Raw genomic sequence first — 24,511 nt, 5'->3', positions numbered from 1 at the left:
CTCTGCCATCGTAATTTCTCACCTAGACCATTACATCTTCCATCTTGCCCTCGCCAGTCCACTCGCCACAATGCAGCCAGATGGATCTTTGAAATTATATACATGTGAGTCTACATGTATATGTATGTGTATATATGTATATATAACGTATGTACTATATAAATATATTTTATATATTAAATATATTTTTATATATTAAATATATATAGGGACTTCTCTGGGGGAGCAGTGGTTAAGACTCTGTGCTCCCAATGCAGGGGGCCTGGGTTCAATCCCTGGTCAGGGAACCAGATCCCACATGCATGCCTTAACTGGGAGTTCGCATGCCACAACTAAGGAGCCCGAGAGCCACAATTAAGGAGACTGCCTGCCACAACTAAGGAGCCCACATACCACAGCTAAGGAGCCGGAAAGCCACAACTAAGAAGCTGGCGAGCTGCAACTAAGGCCCAGTGCAACCAAATAAATAAATAATTTTTTTAAGTGCCATCTTTAAAAATAAATATATATATAATATACATACGTACATATAAATACAAACATAGAAATTTGATGAACACACTCAATGGTGTATGGTAAGTATTTAACAACCCTCTCAAGGGTAGGAAGAGTGACTTGTGGCATTTGCCAATTTCCACAGTGTAAACAGTCCCACCATGGCAGATTTCAAGCTACCAATGGTTTAACCAGTTGCTTGCACAAATTTTGAAAAAGGAACAATCAGCTTTCATGAGCCAGTATCAAGCCCACTCTAGCAAAACACTCTTTTCTCCTTAAAACTTTCAATGGTTTCCCATTAAATTCCGGATAAAATCCAAACCTCACATGCCATATCCTATAAGGTCTGTAGGACCAGACTTTGCTTCTCTTTCCTTCCCAAGTTCTACAGTCTAGTCCTGTTAAATTTCTTTCATTTCCTTTAATTGTGTTTCTCAAAGCATGGGATTAAAAACAATGGCAAAAGAATCTCATGGAAGGAACACTGGTTAAAAATTGGGAAAACAAAGCTTCATCCCAGCGATCTCAAGTTAGAACTTCTTGGGAGTGGAGTCCAGAGATTACAAGTTTTAACTCCCTGAACAGATTCACGTGCAGCAGAGGTAGCAAACCTAGACAAAGGACCACCTTAGCCCGCAGAATTTTATTTTGCCCATACAGTGTTTTTAAAATTTTAATCCATTGCCAAAATTTTTGAATTGGCAAATGTGAAATAAAAACTCTTCAGAAACAGAAGATCTGGCAACCTGGACTAGAGCTGAGAGGACAAAGCGACTTGAAATAGCCTTTTGACTCACAACGCTGCCAACATGCATTGTCCTCATCCTGGCCAGCTTCTTTCCATGATTCATCCTCCCAGACAGAGGAGTTTGAGACCCTTGGTGTATGACAGTTTCTGGGCCTTTCTACTTCCTCCCATCTACAACAGTCCATTCCCCTTATCCTAAACAATCCTCATCTGCCTCTAGGTAATTCTGGGATCCACGTTAAATAACACCTCCTCACCGAAGCCCTCCCAGATCCCGCAGACTAAACGTTCCTGTTAAATTCTCCCACCCCTTCTCCTGCTGTAACACTCATCACACCTATAATTACCTGTGAAATGCCAGTCACCTCCACTAAATAGTAAGTCCCTCAGAGGAAATAATCAGCATTTCTGTGCTCAGCACACAGGGTCTGAGAGATGAACATACTTTAGATGTTTGTTAAATGAATGGATGGACTCATAAATAATCAGATAAATTTCAGATCATTTTGTGCTGGGAGTCCTGCAGGAAGGACTCTGAGAAGAGGTAAAGTTTTAGCTAGACATTAAAGAACAGGTGCAGATACTAATAACAGAGAAGGCAGAAAGCATTCTAGATGGGCCAATTCCAACAGCTGTTAATTTGGGGCCACTCAGCATCCACTGCCTTCAGTGCTAGTAAGAGCCTGTTTCTCCTTCAGTAAAAGGCCTTCCCTATTTTCAATCTCATGATTCAGGCGGGGCCCTACCTTCCAGCTCCAGTTACAGATCCTATGACCCAAACCTAAGATGTCAGTGCCTTGCATTTGCCCCCCGTGTCACAATAATTGGTTTAGTAAACAATAAGGTCTTACTGTATAGCACAGGGAACTCTATGCAGTATCCTGTGATAAACCATAATGGAAAAGAATATGAAAAAGAATATATATATGTATAATTGAATCACTTTACTGTACAGCAGAAATTAACACAACATTGTAAATCAACTATACTTCAGTAACATTAAAAAAACAAAAACAATAATTGGTTTAGTGATGAGTTCAAGTCTACCCAAGCAGGCCCAGTTAGAGCTAACCCAGTCTTATACCCAACTGACAAGTATATTGCTCCATCCCATGACAATGAAACTGGAATGGATGTAAGGATTGAGCTACTATCTTGCCACCACATGGACCCTAAAAATAAAAATAAAATCCAGAAGAAAGCAGAGGCAAAAAGCAGAGAAAAACTGCATCTTGGAGCGATTGTTTGAAGCTCAATCAAGCTCTAAACACAGCAGACTCTGCCTTCACAAGAGCCACCATATGCCCCTTTTGCTCAAGACAAACTGGATGAGTTTCTGCCACTTGGAAAGAGACCTAAATAAAACAAGGAATTATATGAACAAATTTACAAAACCTCCATACCCTAAAGAAACCACATGCTGCTTGCAGATTTATAGGCTGGTGACTAGGGGATGGAGCTGAAAAAAAAAATTTTTTTTTTTTTGGCCGAACTATAGAGGAGCAAAGGCCTGATTGTAGGGTTCCAATACCTTACTACTTCCAAAAAGAAAACAGGGGTGCTACTCAGTATTTTTAAAATCTATATACAGAAAGGTGATATTGTGATTTATCATAAGAAATATAGGTTTGGTCTCTCCAAACTTTTGGAATTTCCTAAGTGCTGAGAGTGATAAAGGTGTCCTTTATTATGCTAATAAGATGACCTGTGGACTGTACATAGGATGGAACTGGTTGCTAGTGGAGCCAACCCTATGATCAGAGGGTCAGAATTTCCAGTCATATCCCCTAACCTCTGAGGAGGGGAGAAGGGCTGGAGATCGAGTTCAATCACCAGTGGCCAGTGATTTAATCAATCATTGCTACATAATGAAGCCTCCATAAGAACCCCAAAGGATGGAGTTCAGAGAGCTTCTTGGCTGAACATGTGGAGGGGCTGGGAGCAGCTGGGAGAGGGCAAGGAAGCACTGACCCTTCCCCGTACCCAACCCTAACCTTACACATCTCTTCCACCTGAATGTTCATCTGCATCCTTTATCATACCCTTTAACAAACTAATAAATGTAGGTAAGTGTTTCTCTGAGTTCTGAGAGCTGCTCTAGCAAATGAATCGAACCCGAGGAGAGGGCTGTTAGAACCTCCAATCTCTTGCCAGTTAGTCAAAACAACCTGGGCTTGCAACTGATGTCTGAGGTGTGCATGGGGGCAGCCAGGGGGCAGTCTTGTGGGGCTGAGCCCTTAACTGGTGAGGTCTGACCATACCTCTGGGAAAACTGTGTCAGAATGGCATTAATTTCATATACACACTACTATATATAAAATAGATAATCAACAAGCACCTACTGCATAGCACAGGGAACTCTACTCAACACTCGGTAATAACCTATATGGGAAAAGAATCTGAAAAAGAGTAGAGGTATGTATATGTATAACTGAATCAGGTTGCTGTACACCCCAAACAAACACAACATTGTAAATCAATTATATTCCAATAAAAATAAGAAGAAAAATTTTAAAAGAAAGGGAGGGAGCGGGGAAGGAAGGCCTACAGTATTCCCCTCAGGCCTCGGTGACCTGGGCTGGTGTCACATCCCAGGAGCCGGAGCAGCCTTGGGTTCCAAGGCTGGACTGTCATGGGGCAGAGGGAGCTGGGGAGGATGTGCCTGCAAATGAGTCCCCTTTGGACCTGGAGTGCCTGGTCCCCTGCGGATGGGACCACAATCTCCAGATGCAGGCGGGCCCTCCTACAGCTAAAGCAAGCCTAGGGCACAGAAAGGACGGTGGACCCTCTGGGCTGGAAGGGCTCTGAAAGGTCCCCTGGTCTCCAAGTCTCCTGGTGGTGGTGTTCCCACGGGCAGCCTCCTTCCTCGGAGTCTCCCCACCTAAGTACGATGGCAAGCTCAGCATAGCGGTTTTGGCAGGGCTTGGGAATTCTCTGCCAGGGTGAAGGGTAAGGGGGAAGAAGTAAGGAGACACAAGGCCTGGGGTGTTTCCTCTGACACATTCCACTCAAATCTACGACCCAAGGACAAGACTTTCTCTAAGGCTCTGGTTGCAGGCGTAACCCTAGTGGGGCATGAGGAAATGCTGTCCCCCTGTGGACATTTCCCATAACAACAACTTTACAACAGGTGCTTATGGACACTTCATATTCGCAAGGCCTGCGGGGCTGTGAAGAACACCTGCCTTCAAGAAAAGTCCTGGGGTAGGTAATCGAAAAAGAATTCAAAACAGGGCAGGCCTTCAAGAAACGGACTTGAGGATATGGGGAGGGGGAAGGGTGAGCTGTGACAGGGTGAGAAAGAGGCATGGACATATATACACTACCAAACGTAAGGTAGATAGCTAGTGGGAAGCAGCCGCATGGCACAGGGATATCGGCTCGGTGCTTTGTGACCGCCTGGAGGGGTGGGATAGGGAGGGTGGGAGGGAGGGAGACGCAAGAGGGAAGAGATATGGGAACATATGTATATGTATGACTGATTCACTTTGTTATAAAGCAGAAACTAACCCACCATTGTAAAGCAATTATACCCCAATAAAGATGTTAAAAAAAAAAGAAGCCAATTTCAAGAGGTAAATTTAATACAGACTGTTTTTGTTTTTTTTTTAAAGCACATGAAAAGCTGCTCCCTATTGCTAATTATTAGAGAACTCCAAATCAAAACTACAACGAGGTATCACCTCTCACCAGTCAGAATGGCCATCATCAAAAAGGCTACAAACAATAAATGTGGGAGAAGGCATGGAGGAAGGGAACCCTCCGACGCTGTTTTTGGGAATGTCAAGTGATTACAGCCACGATGGAAAACAGTATGGAGTCTCCTTAAAAAACTGAAAATAGAACGACCACATGATCCGTATATCGCACTCCTCGCGTATACCCAGAAAAAATCATTCACGTGGACCTAGGTGTACACCTGAAACTAACACAACATTGTAAGTCAACTATACTCCAATACAAAATAAAATTTAAAAAAAAAGAATTGCATTAAATTGTAGGACATCCAGCAGACCCAGCGAAAATCACTCATGTGTACCCGGGTGTACACCTGAAACTAACACAACATTGTAAATCAACTATACTCCAATAAAAATAAAACTTAAAGCAAAGAATTGCATTAAATTGTAGGACACCCAGCTGGTGTCAGAGAGAATTGCTCGATGTGGGGAAAAAACCTCCACACATTTGGTGACCAGAAGTGTCAGAAGTGAAACATTCTCTTGAAGGTAAAGGAGACACACAGGAAAGAAAGACGTAATAGGGAAGAACTGGGTTTTTCCTTAGATAGGAAGATAGAAAACTGTAAACGTATTCATTTACAAGAATAAAATCATCAACCTCTTTCCAGAAAAGCAGAACTAGTAAAATTAAGTTACACAAAATAAAATAGGACCAAGGAAAATAATAAAATATGCAAATTTAAAGTTCCACATGGTTATTACAATTAAGTTTAAACATGTCACTGAGTTTCCTGATAACCAGTTTTCTTGCAGTCTTTGTTTTATTTTTAAAAGAAAGATGCATCTTGAAAGTAGTTTACTCTCTGGGCTACAGGGAACGATCGAAGGGTTTTTGAACAGAGACATGTTAGGAGTATGTGGTGGACAGAACAAAGCCATCCCTCTCCCTGCCCCGCCCAACCCCCCAAGACGTCCACGTCCTAATTCTCAGAACCTGGCAAAGGGACTTTGCAAGTGTGACTAAGTTAATGATCTTGAAATGGGGAGATTGTTCTGGATTCTTCTGGTAATCACAAGGGTCCTTGTAAGAGGGAGGCAGGAGCCTCAGAGTCAGAGACAGGGCAATGTGACAAGGGAAGCAGAGAGAGAAAAGACAAAATGATGGGAGGACACACACCAAGGAATGAGGATAGCCTCTAGTAGCTGGAAAGGGCAAAGAAATAAATTCTCCCCCCAGAGCATCCAGAAGGAACCAGCCCTGCGGACACCTTGATTTTAGGACTTCTCACCTCTAGAACTATAAAATGATACACTTGTGTCATTTTAGGCACTTAAGTTTGTGGTATAAAGCCCATTTTCTTAGACACACTCTATCTTAGTGTCACTTACAGAATCAAACTTTTAAACAAATGGAAGCATGGCATGGATTTTGTGAAAATCCAGTTTGGCTTATATGAAAAAAAGTGAGTCGGGGAGCGTCTAAGCAACCCGCCACGCTCAGGAAGTGTGAGTTCTCGGCCTCCCAGTTCACATTCATCTCTGTAACAGGTTTGCTCCACAGGTGCTTTGAGTTCTCCAGGGCCTGGCACCAGGACGCAAAGGCTGATTCTGAAGAATTTCATTAAGGCATGTTTGAAAGATTCGTCACAGCTTAAAGGGAGAAAGAAAAGCAAGTTCTGCCAGGCGCATCTTGCACAAATTTAATGAGAACTGAAGCACGTGAAGAAATGAGTTGCGATCATTATTAACGAGATGTGGAATTGAAAATAAGGCTAAGGACAGGACAAGCTCATGAGATCAAAATGATGGGACGTCAGCTTTGTCACCAAAGCCATGGGCGTGTGGCAAGTATTGAGGGGAAGAGAGCAGGTGCCACCCCTTCGACAGGTGCAGAGCTAATAGGGCTTGCAAGAGTCAAATGGCCACTGCTGCCTGGTACGAAAGAGCCCCCCATTAACTTGCATGACCTCAAGACCCCAGAGTCTCACAGCCCGATCTGCTCTGGATTTACAATCCAGGAAAGGTTACTCCCCTACCTTCCAAGGTCATGAGTTTTACTTTTACGGAGTTAGGAGATTTAATAAATACTGTTTTCAGTTATTGTCGCTGGCATGTAGATTTCTAAGTGAAATTCACACCCATATCCTCACTGGCCAAAATATTAGCAAAAATCACCATTTTGCTGATGTATCCCTGTTTCATTCTGTCTTTGCCTAACTGACCATCCCTTGTGGCTGTGAATGAGCCCTAATCCCTGTGGGTTTTGTGGCAGCCTTTGGGGGGAATATGCAGGTTTAGGTTGAGGACCACTCTCATCTCTTTTCCACTGATGGCTGTTCAGTGGCTTATGTGAAAAGCTGGAATTAAGAACCTTCTTAGTTTATAAAGTTTCTCCACTCACAACACCAACTGCAGTGGTGCTTTGCTTACTACAGTTACCTGTTGACGGCAGCATGAACGTGGCCCAGAAAGGCATTTTTTACCTGCTACGTATCCATCATGGCAATGCAATTAGGCAGAGTTTTATCACCACAGTCTAGATCAGAGGTTGGCAAACTCTTTCTTAAGAGACCAAACAGTAAATATGTTAGGCTTTGAGAGCCAAGAAGGAGAATCAAGGCTATTATATCAATGCCTAAATAATCATTTGAAATATGACCATTTAAAAATGTAAAGAATATTCTTAGCTCACAGACCATACAGAAAGAGGTAGTGGGCCAGAGTTAGCGCAAGGGCCATACTTTGCCAACCTCTAATCTAGATAATTAAGAAAGCCTGTTCATAGGTGGGGGAAAAACCCTGGAATTTGAAGTGTTCCCTTAATCATTCAGATTCTTTACATAAAATCCATGTAGTATTTTTTTTCCTGGAGCCCAGAAATCAATGGTGTGTATAAGATGCAAACCAGCCACCGGGAGCTTCCGGGTTTTCTGCAGGTAAATACAGTTAAGGAATACTGACACACACGCAGGTTAACAAGATTTTTCGAACTAACAGGGTAGGGATTACATTATATTTTTACTCTATTGCAAAATGATAATAGTGGTATTAAGCAACACGGAAAGCTATTCTAATTGATATCACCAGTTAGCTAACTTTTATATGCAGTTTAGCCTCCTCTAACTGACATTTTATAAATGGTATCTGCTTCTACGCATTCCATTTTGATTCACACCAATCTGCTGGCATCACACAGGAACTGGAAGAAAAGACGGAGCCTTCTGCTCCAAGTATCCTAATTTACATGCTAAATCAGAAGGTCAAAATGAATCTGTGTCCTATTCAGAGCCCAGTACGTTGGCCCAGAAATAAAAGGCAACATGTTGATTTTTTTTTTTTTTTTTTTTTTTTTTGGTGGCAGGAAGGATAATTCCCCCAAACAAAGCAGCAAGTCATAACTCAGTGTGAGTTCAGAACAACAAAATCTAGTACACGGGAAGATGGATACTGTGCAATGTGTTTTGGCACGATGAGTATGGCTCTGTTGAAGTTGAAAGTTCTTCTTCATTCTGATAGTAGCTGAGGAACACATGGCTTGAAGTTGTCATAAATATGTAAGCCCTAGAAGAGTTCTGCATTGAAGAGCAACCAGAACACAACAGTGCTGAACTACACAGAGCACAGAGAAAACCGTCTGACACCTACAGAAGAATGCGAAGCCTTCCCCCATACAGTATGATTTCTAAGCGTAGGAGAACATCTGAGACACCACCTAGCTTTCCCACACAGCAGTAGTGCATAGAGCAGCCCCATTTTTGAAAGGCTCCGTGGGGACCAAGTTAGCCTTTCTTTCAATTAAATTACCACATTTTCGCAACATAGAACTTGAAACAGAACTTCAACTGCTTTCTTCTTTGGAAACTTGCTGTCAAAATCGAAGCTTACTAGTACGATGAAGAGCTGTACATTGCAAAGGAGGACTCTAATCGGATGGTTTGCTCCAGCTTAAGTGTAACTTTCCACCCTTCTCTAGGCACTGTGATTTTTTTTCCCCTTGTTCCTGTCTGCCTAACTGAGTACCTGAAATGCCGCCCAAAGAGATCTTTGTTGAAAATTCCCTTCACTGATGAATTATGAAGGTAGCTCACTTTATATCTATGGCAGCTACAGCCATAATATTTTGTAGTTATCAGGCTTCAATAAATAAATACACATGAGATCCATCCATCTATTTGGTAATGCCTATTATGTGCTATGCTAGGTAATGAGAAATACAGAGACGAATAGTTTACAAAGGGCAATACTCCTCTCCCTGTGTTGCTGCAGAATTGGTTTGAAACTACTGCCTTCTCACACTCAGTCCTCCAAATGGGAAAAGGAGGAACTGATTTGATTGGGGAAATAATGAGAACCCAAAATCCCTGGTCCATCATTCGGTCCTGGGCAAGTTGATTTATTCACAATTGCTCTGCTGACCAAGACCATGGTCCACCACGATGCTGCACGTGGGTTGCTGGATAACTGTCTGTTCTGCCACTTAACAGACTACAGTACAGTGTAAACATAACTTTTATATGTGCTGGGAAAGCAAAAAATTAGTGTGACTCGCTTTATTGCAATATTTTCTTTATTGCCGTGGTCTGGAACCAAACCTACATTATCCCTGAGGTATGCCCGTATTCTGTTCTAATATGATGATCGCAGTGGATTTGAACATTTTAAAGTACAATCAAAACACTGAAAGCACAGTGGATCAGTATGAATCACAGCCAACAGTGTCTCTTTTGGATTGCCAGTTTGTGAACTCAGTTTACCAATGCAATGAAATTCTAGTACAACAAAATAATCTGGACATGGATTTAAAGTTCATTATGACAGTATGGAGTTTAGAGTTATTTATCTAGAAATATAACTTGTGGCCAACATAATTTGGTTGCTTCTTTTGGGCAGTTCTGAAATATACAAATTTGATATAGTAAGATATGATATGAAATATTATTAAAGTTTCACTATATGTACAAAGTTAACCCTTCACAATTAAACAAAAGGTGATGAATTTCATTTCAAAGTTGTTGAGCCATGGAAACTATAAACAGTTTGTGCTACACCATATGAAGGTGCCAATTTAGCTGGTATGCAGATACACAGCCTTTGTTAGCACTGTGGACACCAATTCTGCAAATTATTTTACCAACTTTCATGGCTGTTGTTTTAACAGTTAATACTTACAAGTTACATTGTTTTCATCTATAAGAATGTCATCCAGGGCTTCCCTGGTGGCGCAGTGGCTAAGAATCCGCCTGCCAATGCAGGGGACGCGGGTTTGAGCCCTGGTCCAGGAAGATCCCACATGCCGCGGAGCAACTAAGCCCGTGCGCCACAGCTACTGAGCCTGCGCTCTAGAGCCCGCGAGCCACAACTCCTGAAGCCCGCACGCCTAGAGCCAGTGCTCTGCAACTAGAGAAGCCACCGCGATGAGAAGCCCTTGCACCGCAACGAAGAGCAGCCCCCGCTCGTCACAACTAGAGAAAGCCCGCGCGCAGCAATGAAGACCCAACGCAGCCAAAAATAAATAAATAAAATTTAAAAAAAAAAAAAAAAGAATGTCATCCATACATTCACTGATGCCGAAGAACGCGGCCAAAAATCAATAGCTTTTGAACCACTGCCAACATATACCATGCTGTTAATTTAAGTACAAATTCTGAGCTATTAGAGATAATACTGAGGAAATAAACACAGTATCAAAGCAACAATAAGATATGATGGCTGTAGATTTACGGACCATGAAGACAACCCCATTTGATTTTTTTTTTTCTCCCCAGAAGAAAATCAGTCTCAGATGCATTGTGCATTGTGAATTATGTGAGCTCTTCAGGCAACACTCCTCACAATAAACCCCACTGCCACTCGGTTTTAAACCTTGCCACAAACAGTGAATCCATGAGGGCACATTCCCAGTAGCTATGCTTCATTGGGGTGTTTTGTCCCTATGTAACTTTTTATCCAAAAGACGAATGAGAAAATATTGACTATTTAAACCATGGTAAGTAACTAAGAGCTCTCTGTTTTCTATTTCAAGACACGGCTGTCAAATCCATCACTTACAAAGACACTTGCGAGTCCTTCCTCCAGTAAATCTGCAATGGAAACCGCCTGCAGAAAAGCTCTACTGGTATTAATTCTGCAAACCTATTGAGCCTCATGTTAACAAAATAAAAATGTATCATGCTCGCTCCTGTTACATGGCAGGTGTGGACAGCTTTGAAAAGCTACGTGTTTACTTGGGGCTACCATAGCTTTCTAAATTATGCAGTGAAAACAAATATTGACTTTTCAAAAAATGTCATCCAGGTAGTGAATATGGTGTAAAATGTTCTTGAGTCAAACGAATTTGACAACCACGAGCATGCCTACTATGTGCAACGCCATGTGCCATATCTAAGCCTAAAACTCTCACCAAATAAGCTATCTGATATGCTAGCTAATAAGCTCCTCTTAGGAACTCTGGTTGAAGCTCACCTGTGGATACTGCGCAGTGACAATGGTCAGCACAATTTAATGGACCTTCTTACTCATTCTTGGTCAAGAAAATTTTCCTGGCCACTGTTATTTAACCAAAATTGCCTCTAAGAGGCAACTGCACTGAAATTCTTATAACACTATTCATTCCTTTCATTGTGTTTAATGCTTTGCTAACATGGAATTAATTTCACTCTCACTACCTTATCTTATTGTTTATTGGATAGGTCTTCTCTCCTGGTAAGTTAGCTTTATAAATAACGTTTCAAACCATGAAACCCAAATAAAATTCAATTGGTACAAGAAAGCCCTTGCCCTCTTCCAAATGAAACAAAGCAGTCATATCCTTGTCCTAATAGACCTACAGTCCCTTCGATCCTCAAGGATTTACAGAATACACACACTGACTCTTGATATAAGTATTATGATCTCGAAGTTTCACTATACTGCCTTGTGGTCTTTCCAAAATGCCCTTCCCAGGGATTCATGCCCCAAGGGGGTCCACAGTCAGAAATGCAGTTGGAAGACACGGCAACTGAACCAGGATGGGGAAAAATTACATTTTCATTCCATAAGCTCAAATTGAAATCTATCAGTTCCTCCAACGATGAGGCAATGAAATGCAATAGTATCAGCAGTACATGCGGTTTTATCACCAAAAGATATCATGAATATTTCCATCTCACATTTCAGTTTTTGGAGATGCGTTGAAATACCATTTATGCTCATTACAACTTCTAAAGTACAGTAGATTTAAGGCCTGCCACAAGATCTTTTTTAATGTGTTACTAAGGTTCAAACATTACTTTAACGCAACATTTGGGGGGTTTTTAGTATTTGCTAAGTGTAATTCAATATAATGGAATTTCTGGGTCATAGTACTGAGTTTATGAATTAAAAAGAGAGTTATAAGAACAGTCCATAGACTACATAACGCACTGCCAAAGGGGTCCATGGCTCAGAAAAAGAACCAAAATAGGTGCAGTACAGTGACAGTACGTGAGTACCAATGAGAACCTAAAGCTTAGAAACTCTGTGAGCGGCCCACGTTGCTTGGCTCACTGCCCGCTCCATCTTCACAGCCAGCAGTCACTTCACTCCAGCCTCTGCTTCTGTCCTCCCAGCTCCTGACTCTGACACTCCCACTTCCCTCTTTCACTCACAAGGACTCTTGTGACTACACTGGGCCAGCCAAATCACCCAAGACAATCTCCCCACCCCCAAATCCTTAATTTAATCTCATCTGCAAAGTCCCTTTTCCCATGTAAAAGAACATTCACACCGGTTCCAGGGATCAGGAAGTGGATCTCTTTGGGGAACTATTATTCTACCTACCAACCTGGCCCTATTTCCTTCCAGCCATGCTTTACGTGGCATAACAATCCAATGAGTCTGAAAGTATCATCTTCAGTGTAACAGATGAGAAGGCTGAGATTTTAAGTTCAGAGTTCAAACTCATATGGCCAGCAAGCGGCAGAAACAAGAACCAGTCCTCTTAGACACCAGACATTTTGGGGTGCCTTCTGTGTATCAGATGTTTATATCCAGGTTCCCTTATCCTTTACCCTCCAGCCTTGCTGTCCCATACTCTCTAGACCAACTCTCATTTACACTTGGATGCGAAGTTTAATGCTTTCTTTCATGGCTCTCGGGGGGCTAGTACTTTCAATGACATGTCCCCCCATCTGTCCCTGAATTTTACTTTTACTCATCCATTATCTTACTGCACATACTTCAGCATAGGGGGGAAGCAAAAAGGAGAGGCTCACTTAGCAACGTCTTTATCCTTTGATGAACTTGGTCCTCCTAACTCATAAAATGCAACCGTTGAAGGGAATGACTTTCAGTATCTGTAAGGCCTTCTACGGGGAGTCTCAGGTCAATTCAATGACCATTTCCACTCTCTGGTGCAAGACTTTATATTGGATTCTACTGGGGACACAGAAAGGTGTTCATCCCTGCTCATAAATTGTTTATAACATAAGGGATGGGAGAGGGATAAGCAGAAATCAACTCGTGCAAACATGACTATTTGACAGGGAGGGATGCAGTCAGTGTCCCAGGCTACAGGTCAGCATCACGAAGGGGCTTTTAATAAGAGAATAAATCAAACCAGCAGGACCTTCCTTTGGAACAGGCAGGGAGCTCGGCAGAACAAAGAGGGTTTTGCAGGTGAGTCATGGCTGTTGGCTTGAAATCATGGCATAGCTCAGGGAAGAGTTTTATTTGGGCTGAAGAGAGGAGGTGAGACAGGAACAGACCACTGGACCTGGAATCAGAAGGCCGAGGTTTGGGGAGTCAGCTCTGCCACTACCTGTATAACCACAATCTCAAGTTTTCTCACCCATAAAAAGGGATAAGAAGGCTAATTCAGAGGGTGGTATGATTAAAATAAAATGAAATAAAATAAAATAAATAAAATGTAAAGTAAAATAAGTGAGCCTTGTGTAGCCCCTTGAGGGTAGAATCCCTATAGAAGAGCATCACCTGGAAATGAAGGAGAAGAGGAGATACAGTATAGTCTGCAGAGACTCAAGAATAAGGAAAACCCACCTTCCTTCTGAAGACTCAATACTTTTCTACTCCAACCTCTTTCTTACTCAGTAATATTAGAGCAAACAGGTGTGGGAATAAATAACAGGTCTTGTATTATTTCAGAAGATTTCTATTTTACAGGAAGTCAGCTCTTCTCAAAAGACCATAGAATAATCACAGATTCAGCAGATGTACGCAGAGACAGAGTCTAGAATTTTCCACGACTGAAATCCAACTTCATATGAAATGTGGCACCCAGATTTATAGTACCATGTCTTGTCTAAGAAGCCCCAATAACAGTGCCAATGTAATGATTATTTTGAATATCTGAAGCATTCAGGTACTTGGGAATAAAAATGAGAGTAAAGATTGGTTCAACATGGTGGAGTAGAAGGACATGCGCTCACTCCCTCTTGCAAGAGCACTGGAATCAAAATTAGCAGCTGAACAGTCATTGACAGGAAGACACTAGAACTGACCAAAAAAGATACCCCACATCCAAAGACAAAGGAGAAGCCACAATGAGATGGTAGGAGGGGCGCAATCACAATAAAGTCAAGTCCCATAAATGCTATGTGGGTGACTCACAGACTGGAGAACACTTATACCACAGAAGTGCACCCACTGGAGTGAAGGTTCTGAGCCCCACATCTGGCTTCCCAACCTGGGGGTCTGGCAATGGGAGGAGGAATTCTTAGAAAATCAGACTTTGAAGGCTAGCGGGATTGGACTGCAGAACTTAGGACTGGGGAAAACAGAGACTCCACTCTTGGAGGGCACACACAAAGTAGTGTGTGCATCGGGACCCAGGGGAAGGAGCAGTGACCTCATAGGAGACTGAACCAGACCTACCTGATAGTGTTCAAAGGTCCCCTGCAGACGCAGGGGGTGGTTGTGGCTCACCGCAGGGACAAGGACACAGGCAGCAGAAGTTCTGGGAAGTACTACTTGGCGTGAGCCCTCCTACAGTCTGCCATTAGCCCCACCAAAGAGCCGGGTAGGCTCCAGTTCTGGGTCGCCTCAGGCCAAACAACCAACAGGGAGGGGAACCCAGCCCCACCCAGCAGCAGACAAGCAGATTAAAGTTTTACTGAGCTCTGCACACCAGAGCAACATCCAACTCCACCCACCACCAGTCCCTCCCATCCGGAAGCTTGCACAAGCCTCTTAGATAGCCTCATCCACCAGAGGGCAGACAGCAGAAGCCAGAAGAACTACAATCCTGCAGCCTGTAGAACAAAAAGCACATTCACAGAAAGACAGACAAAATGAAAAGGAAGAGGACTATGTACCAGATGAAGGAACAAGATAAAACCCCAGAAAAACAACTAAATGAAGTGGAGATGGGCAACCTTCCAGAAAAAGAACTCAGAATAATGACAGTGAAAATGATCCATGGCCTTGGAAAAAGAAAAGTTGGCAAAGATCGAGAAGATGTAAGAAATGTTTAACAAAGACCTAGAAGAATTAAAGAACAAACACCTAGCAGAAGTAAAGAACAAACAAACAGAGATGAACAATAAAATAACTGAAATGAAAACTACACTACAAGGAATCAATAGCATAGTAACTGAGGCAGAAGAAAGGATAAGTGACCTGGAAGACAGAATGGTGGAATTCACCATTGTGGAATAGAATAAAGGGAAAAGAATGAAAACAAATGAAGACAGCCTAAGAGACCTCCGGGATAACATTAAACACAACAACATTTGCATTATAGAAGTCCCAGAAGGAGAAGAGAGAGAGGAATGGACCCAAGAAAATATTTGAAGAGATTATACTTGAAAACTTCCCTAACATGGGAAAGGAGATAGCCACCCAAGTCCAGGAAATGCAGAGAGTCCCATACAGGATAAACCCAAGGAGAAACACACTGAAACACATAGTAATCGAACTGACAAAAATTAAAGGCAAAGAAAAATTATTGAAAACAGCAAGGGAAAAACAACAAATAACATACTAGGGAATTCTCACAAGGTTAACAGCTGATTTCTCAGCAGAAACTCTGCAAGCCAGAAGGGTGTGGCAGGACATATTTAAAGTAATGGAATGGTAGAAGCTACAACCAAGATTACTCTACCCAGTAAGGATCTCATTCAGATTCAACGGAGAAATCAAAACCTTTACAGACAAGCAAAAGCTAAGAGAATTCAGCACCACCAAACCAGCTCTACAACAAATGCTAAAGGAACTTCTCTAAGTGGGAAACACAAGAGAAGAAAAGGACCTACAAAAAAACCCCATAACAATTAAAAAAATGGTAATAGGTACATATCGATAATTACCTTAAATGTGAATGGATTACATGCTCCAACCAAAAGACACAGGATTGCTGAATGGATACAAAAAGAAGACTCATCTATATGCTGTCTACAAGAGACCCACTTCAGACACATACAGACTGAAAGTGAGGGAATAGAAAAAGATATTCCATGAAAATTGGAAATCAAAAGAAAGCTGGAGTAGCAATACTCACATCAGTTAAAATAGACTTTAAAATACAGAATGTTACAAGACACAAGGAAGGACACTAATGATCAAGAGATCAACCCAAGAAGAAGATATAACAATTATAAATATATATGCACCCAACATAGGAGCACCACAATACACAAAACAACTGCTAACAGCTATAAAAGAGGAAATCGAGAGTAACACAAAAATAGTGGGGGATTTTAACACCACACTTACACCAATGGACAGATCATCCAGACAGAAAATTAATAAGGAAACACAAGCTTTAAATGACACAACAGACCAGGTAGATTTAATTGATATTTATAGGACACTGCATCCAAAAACAGCAGATTACACTTTCTTCTCAAGTGCACATGGTCATTCTCCAGGATAGATCACATCTTGGGTCACAAATCAAGCATCAGTAAATTTAAGAAAACTGAAATCATATCAAGCATCTTTTCTGACCACAACACTATGAGATTAGAAGTCAATTAAAAGGAAAAAAACGTAAAAAACACAAACACATGGTGGCTAAACAATATGTTACTAAATAACCGAGATCACTGAAGAAATCAAAGAGAAAATCAAAAACTACCTACAGACAAATGAAAATGAGAACATGATGATCCAAAACCTATGGGATGCAGCAAAAGCAGTTCTAAGAGGGAAGTTTATAGCAATACAATCCTACCTCAAGAAACAAGAAAAATCTCAAATAAACAATCTAACCTTACACCTAAAGGAACCAGAGAAAGAAGAACAAACAAAACCCAAAGTTAGCTGAAGGAAAGACACCATAAAGGAGCATAATAAATGAAATAGAAACAAACAAAACAATAACAAAGATCAATAAAACTAAAAGTTGGTTCTTTGAGAAGATAAACAAAATTGATAAACCTTTAGTTAGATACTTCAAGAAAAAGAGGGAGAGGACTCAAATCAATACAATTAGAAATGAGAAAGGAGAAGTTACAATGGACACCACAGAAATACAAAGCATCATAAGAGACTACTATAAGCAACTCTATGGCAATAAAATAGACAACCTGGAAGAAATGGACAAATTCTTGGAAAGGTATAACCTTCCATGACTGACCCAGGAAGAAACAGAAAATATGAGCAGACCAATCACAAGCATTGAAATTGAAACTGTGATTAAACATCTTCCAACAAACCAAAGTCTAGGACAGATGGCTTCACAGGTGAATTCTATCAAACATTTAGAGAAGAGCTAACACCCATCCTTCCCAAACTCTTACAAAAAACTTCAGAGGAAGAAACACTCCCAAACTCATTCTAAGAGGCCATCATCACCCTGATACCAAAACCAAACAAAGATACTACAAAAAAACAAAATTACAGACCAATATCACTGATGAATATAGATGCAAAAATCCTCAAAAAAATACTAGCAAACAGAATCCAACAACACATTAAAAGGATCATACACCATGATCAAGTGGGATTTATCCCAGGGATGCAATGATTCTTCAATATACACAAATGAATCAATGTGATCCACCATATTAACAAATTAAAAAAGAAAAACCATATGATCATCACAATAGATGCAGAAAAAGCTTTTGACAAAATTCAACACCAATTTATGATAAAAACTCTCCAGAAAGTGGGCATAGAGGGAACCTACCTCAACACAATAAAGGTCATATACGACAAACCCACAGCAAACATTCTCAATGGTGAAAAACTGAAAGCATTTCCTCTAAGATCAGGAACAAGACAAGGATGTCCACTCTCACCACTATTATTCAACACAGTTTTGGAAGTCCTAACCACAGCAATCAGAGAAGAAAAAGAAATAAAAGGAATACAAATGCGAAACCAAGATGTAAAACTGTCTCTGCTTGCAGATGACATGATACTATACAGAGAGAATCCTAAAAATGCCACCAGAAAATTACTAGAGCTAATCAATGAATTTGGTAAAGTTGCAGGATACAAAATTCATGCACAGAAATCTCCTGCATTCCTATACACTAACAACAAAAGATCAGAAAGAGAAATTAAGGAAACAATCCCTTCACCATTGCAACAAAAATAATAAAATACCTAGGAATAAACCTACCTAAGAAGGTCAAAGACCTGTACTCAGAAAACTATAAGACACTGATGAACGAAATCAAAGATGACACAAACAGATGCAGAGATATACTATGTTCTTGGATTGGAAGAATCAATATTGTGAAAATGACTATACTACCCAAAGCAATCTACAGATTCAATGCAACACCTATCAAATTACCAACGGCATTTTTTTACAGAACTAGAACAAAAATCTTAAAATTTGTATGGAGACACAAAGACCCCTAATATCCAAAGCAGTCTTGAGGGAAAAAAAACAGAGCTGGAGGAATCAGACTCCCTGACTTCAGAGTAGACTACAAAGCTACAGTAATCAAGACAATATGGTACTGGTGCAAAAACAGAAATATGGATCAAAGGAACAGGATAGAAAGCCCAGAGATAAACCCACGCACCTATGGTCAACTAATCTATGACAAAGGAGGCAAGGATACACAATGGAGAAAGGACAGTCTCTTCAATAAGTGGTGCTGGGAAAACCGGACAGCTACATATAAAAGAATGAAATTAGAACACTCCCTAATGCCACACAAAAAAATTAACTCAAAATGCATTAAAGACCTAAATGTAAGGCCAGATGCTATAAAACTCTTAGAGGAAAACATAGAACACTCTATGACATAAATCACAGCAAGATCCTTTTTGACCCACTTCCTACAGAAATGGAAATAAAAACAAAAATAAGCACATGGGAATGAAACTTAAAAGCTTTTGCACAGCAAAGGAAACCATAAACAAGACGAAAATACAACCCTCAGAATGGGAGAAAATATTTGCAAATGAAGCAACTGACAAAGGATTAATCTCCAAAATATACAAGCAGCTTATGCAGCTCAATATCAAGAAAACAAACAACCCAATCCAAAAATGGGCAGAAGACCTAAATAGACATTTCTCCAAAGAAGATATACAGATTGCCAACAAACACATGAAAGGATGCTCAACATAACTAATCATTAGGGAAATGCAAATTAAAACTACAATGAGGTATCACCTCACACCAGTTAGAATGGGCATCATCAGAAAATCTACAAACAACAAATGCTGGACAGGGTGTGGAGAAAAGGGAACCCTCTTGCACTGTTGGTGGGGATGTACATTGCTACAGCCACTACGGAAAACATTGTGGAGGTTCCTTAAAAAGCTAAAAATAGAATTATCATATGACCCAGCAATCCCACTACTGGGCATGTACCCAGAGAAAACCATAATGCAAAAAGACACATGCACCCACAATGTTCACTGCAGCACTATTTACAATAGCCGGGTCATGGAAGCAACCTAAATGCCCACTGACAGACGAATGGATAAAGAAGACGTGGTACATATATACAATAGAATATTACTCAGCCATAAAAAGGAATGAAATTGGATCATCTATAGACGTGGATGGGCCTGGAGATTGTCCTACAGAGTGAAGTAAATCAGAAAGAGAAAAAGAAATATCGTATATTAATGCATATATGTGGAATCTAGAAAAATGGTACAGATGAACCAGTTTTCAGGGCAGAAAGAGAGACACAGATGTAGAGAACAAACATATGGACACCACGGTGGGAACGTGGCAGGGGCGGTGGTGGTGGTCAGATGAACTGGGAGATTGGGATTGACACATATACACTAATATGTATAAAATGAATAACTAATAAGAAAAAAAGTGAGAGTAAAAAGTTTTGCTAAAAATAAGTCCAATAAGAATGAATAGTCCACAGTCCTTTTTATTTAAATTGCATCTAAATATTTAATGTGGTTGGAGAAACAACTTTTCTAAATTCTTTTGTGACTTTGAATAGAAGTTTCCCTTAACTGATGTCTACCCTAAACACTCCATCAGCAATAACAAAAACCAACGCTTTCATGTCTATAGTTTGAAAAATAATAATAGAACTGGGATTCGGGTCTGATCCCGCAGTTCGCACGGCCTGGTCTGGGGCTGACCCAGAAGGGGAACCCCCCCAGCCACGATCCCCATGGGGCTGTGTTTTCCCTGTCCCGCTGAGGCCGCGCCTCCTTCGCCGGACCTGGAAGAAAAAAGAGCAAAGCTTGCAGAGGCTGCAGAAAGAAGACAGAAGGAGGCTGCATCTCGGGGCATTCTGAATGTTCAGTCTGTGGAAGAAAAGAGAAAGAAAAAGGAAAAAATAGAAAAAGAAATGGCTGCATCTGGACCCCCACCAGAAGGTGGCCTTAGGTGGACAGTTTCATAAAGCATAACACGAGTGGAAGAGTCTACTGCCAATAACTAGTACCTGCAATCAATCGGACATCCTCAATTTAATTTCTTCTCTTTGAATAAATGAAGATTCAGACTTCGTCATTTTAGTGCTCTTAAATGCAGTGCTTTTTTAAAATTGAATACTGAAAATGCTTTTGATTGTTAGACTTAGAAAATGGCCAGACCTTTCATTAAATACTTATTTTCCCTACATTTGCTCTTCTGCAGACAGTGGGTGATTTGCCGTTTTTTAGTAGTTAAAACATGGGCCTAAATAGTGAATATATATTTATATATTGCATGGAAAAATTCTGCATACATCTCAGATATTAAAGTTTGCACTTGTATTTTCCCTCCTTTACAAAATGATCTAGCTATTTATAGTTTGCCGATTAACCTTATATCTCTTTATTTCATTATATGTGAAGACTTTTGCTTAAACTTATGGACTTAGTGCCTTTAAAATGATCATCAGGGAAAATCTTGAAATATCATTTGAAGGGCTTACATGAAGGAACACTGTAAATTTTTATAACTTGCTAAGAAATTAATATTTGTAAAAAACATTGAATTTCCCCTAATTTATTTTCTACTTCTGTCGCTTATAAAATTAACATACTGTGTTTTACATTATAATACTTTTTGGGTTTTTTTTTGCTTGCTGAGTTTAAAATTATATATTAGTGGTACCATCAGAGGGCAGTGATGTACTATTATACAGTATCAGATTCAGCTCTATAAAGATCTTTGCAGTAATTGAATGAGTTAAACTAAGAATCTGGATGGGTTAAATATAACAAAGTATAGTGGTAATGTGTTTGTCCAAATTTCATAGGTGTTTTTATTCTTTTGTATTTATTAAAGAATGATCATAAGATTTATATAGATGTCAAATTGCCAAGGCAAGTATGAATATATGAAAGAGAAATATATAAGTACTGTATTTAAAAAGGTCCACTTTAAACATAAAAATATTGCGAAGTAATTCTATATGATACATTGCCATAAACTTTGTAGATTTTTGTTCATTTGTAACATGTATTATAGCATATTTGGTTTTTTGAGTTTTTTAATATATAATGAACTAAAATAGAAGAATGTTGTGTCTTTTAATTTGGTTGCTCTTTTGGATGACAAGGCCACAGTCTGAGCCCTAAATTAGAATTTTCAAATATCAAGTACAATAGGGACTGTCAATTAAACAGACCAGCTCATTTGATTTACAAAAAGGAAACTGAACCACTATCTCGCTCATCCTTCCCACAAATCTTGTGTTATGTTGCAGTATGTTATATATGTTAATTTTAAAGAGTTTGAACTAGAATATAGATCTCTTGACTCCTCATTGGAAAAATCACTACCTTCTATTACAGAATGAAATATCTGTGACTATCCAGGCAAGATATGTAGTTATAGACAGGTTCAATTTTAAGTTTTAGAGAATTAGTGGTATGTTTGCTCATAAAGGATAGTGAAGTCATTGAATTATATTTTAGAAATATAATTTTTGACTTTTTGAACATGATTAATTTTTCCAAGGCAGAAATAAAAAAGGAACATTAATAGATGAATGGATATAGAACCAGAGCATACTATCCTAGAACTGTGCACATTCTTGCTTCTGTTTTAGTACGGAAAGAACAATTTTATCTGTATTACAGCTTAGAGAATTACAGCTTGGGTTGGTGTAAACAAAAGGTTTACATCTAGGGGATAATGCTCTATTTCTAATAGTAGTTTATATCCAAATACCATGCTCATTTACTGTTGAACCAAGAATGCTGTGCTGATGAATTGCTTTCTAGGAACAGTGGGATATGCCATTCCCGCCAACCATGGCCTGCCTCCATGGGTGTGATCGTGTTTCCTCAAAACCACATGGGTTGCATGGGCTAAGGGGTGATACTCAATGTTAGGAATAGTGTTAGGAAGGGGAAGGAAAAGGGGAGACTGGATGCATGATAGGAAACCAGTAAGTGACTACTTAAAAAAGAATGTATACACACATACACATATTCCAGGAATCTTCCTCAAAGTTATGAATCAGTTCCTGATGAAACCTTAGCCTAGAGCCAATTTCCCATAATTCATAATTTAAATAGGAAAGCATTATAATGATTCATATGTCACCCAAAGTCCCCAACCAAATTACTACAATAAAACCAAACAGTAAAATGCTTATATGTAACTATCATATTGAGATATAAAATTCTTAAATCACTACTTCTTCATTCTAATCATTAAACTATTACTGTGGTAACAAAAAGTTGTATATTACCACACAGCCCCTCTGCTAACGTGCTGCATGTTTTTTAAAACATCTGTATGTGATACTTTTGTTCCACTGATTTTATTTGGAATGTAATTAATAGTTTTGTTATAAATGCTGTACTGCCTTACAGGGTACAAATATACATTTTCCTATATAAGAAAAAATAATAATAATAAAATGATCACCCCTTCACTAGGCATGGACATATATACACTACCAAATGTAAGGTAGATAGCTAGTGGGAAGCAGCCGCATAGCACAGGGAGATCAGCTCGGTGCTTTGTGACTGCCTGGAGGGGTGGGATAGGAAGGGTGGGAGGGAGGGAGATGCAAGAGGGAAAAGATATGGGAACATATGTATATGTATAACTGATTCACTTTGTTATAAAGCAGAAAGTAACACACCATTGTAAAGCAATTATACCCCAATAAAGATGTTTAAAAAAAAAAAAGTTAATCAGTGGGGGGAGAAAAGCCATTTCAGTTTGAACCAAACATAAAAATTCTGTCTTTCATATTTTCGCCTGCTAGTTTTGAAGTGTTTCAACTTATTCAGGAACATACTTGATAGTTTTAATATCTCATATGTGTTTCTAGGTCTAAGAACAGCAGATGTTTTAATATAATTAATGCTGAGATGTTTAATTTCTAGTAGAAATCAAAAAAAAAATAGCAGAGGAACTAAAGACAAGTGTCAAATCACACAGAGATCTTCCCATTGCAAACTATACGATCTTAGGTAAAGTAGCATCTTTAAGTGTGAGTTGCCTCATCTGTAAAATGGTGATAAAAATGTGGAGATTACTTGAAACAATTAGTGTAAAGAATCTAACGTTCAATCAGATGGGTACCGGGGAGATAAGTATTCCCAATGCCTGAGGCTCCATTAGCTAGAGTTAATGCTCACCCTGGCTTCTCTCCCCAAACCTCAGGAGCCTCTCTCTAGAGGGAGAAGAATGACTTCTGCATTGACTGCTTGGCAAGTTTAAGGAGAAGGAAGCGACTTTCAAGGTCTGTGTGTGATAAGAGTTCATTCAAGACCTGCTTACCTGAGCAGACACTAACATTCTGATCTGCTCGGTACCTCCATGCGGTAAGAGACCCACCCCTGAAACTGTCCACCTCGACCATGCCTGGTAGGAAAGCCTACCTGACTCAAGAGTAAAGTATGGGCAAGTCCACTTTGCCATAGACACGTTCTCTAATCCTGTGGTTATCAGCAATAAAGTTGACATTTCAATTCTCTAACTGTACAGCTTTTGTTTCAACGTATCACTTGGTTCTGAATGCAGACACATGAAACAGAATGTTCTTTATTGTGTTCATACACTCAAGTAACAGGCACTCAATCTTAACAGCTCTCACTACCACCATCTTCCGAATCCTCCTTATGACCTCCACCACCACACAACCACGTGCCTTCCTGACCTCTTCATTTGAGTAGCTCATCAGCATTTCAGCTCAACATGCCCCAGATCAGACTCCTGATGTCCATGGCCACCCCCCACCCCTGTTCCTCCCGTACCCTCCCTCATCTC

The 24,511-nt window shown here is 40.1% G+C and overlaps 2 protein-coding genes across 2 annotated transcripts in view; one reads left to right on the top strand and one right to left on the bottom strand.

The window, feature by feature from the left end:
• TAFA4 (TAFA chemokine like family member 4) overlaps window positions 1-24,511 on the bottom strand; it is a gene marked incomplete at its 3' end in the record, with an annotated part of 125,281 nt that overhangs the window by 61,353 nt on the left and 39,417 nt on the right. The gene's annotated exons all lie outside the window — the stretch shown is intronic.
• On the top strand, window positions 20,449-20,732 carry LOC309966923 (small VCP/p97-interacting protein). Its single transcript, XM_082847365.1, has one exon. It carries the CDS (start codon window positions 20,460-20,462, stop codon window positions 20,691-20,693), a length of 234 nt encoding a protein of 77 aa, XP_082703491.1. The 5' UTR covers window positions 20,449-20,459; the 3' UTR covers window positions 20,694-20,732.

The sequence above is a fragment of the Leucopleurus acutus genome (genome assembly GCF_964270905.1).
Source record: "Leucopleurus acutus genome assembly, chromosome: 10".
In the NCBI taxonomy this organism is placed as follows: domain Eukaryota; kingdom Metazoa; phylum Chordata; class Mammalia; order Artiodactyla; family Delphinidae; genus Leucopleurus; species Leucopleurus acutus.
The sequence above is the reverse complement of the archived record's forward strand: the minus strand, read 5'-3'. Positions and strand labels throughout refer to the sequence as shown.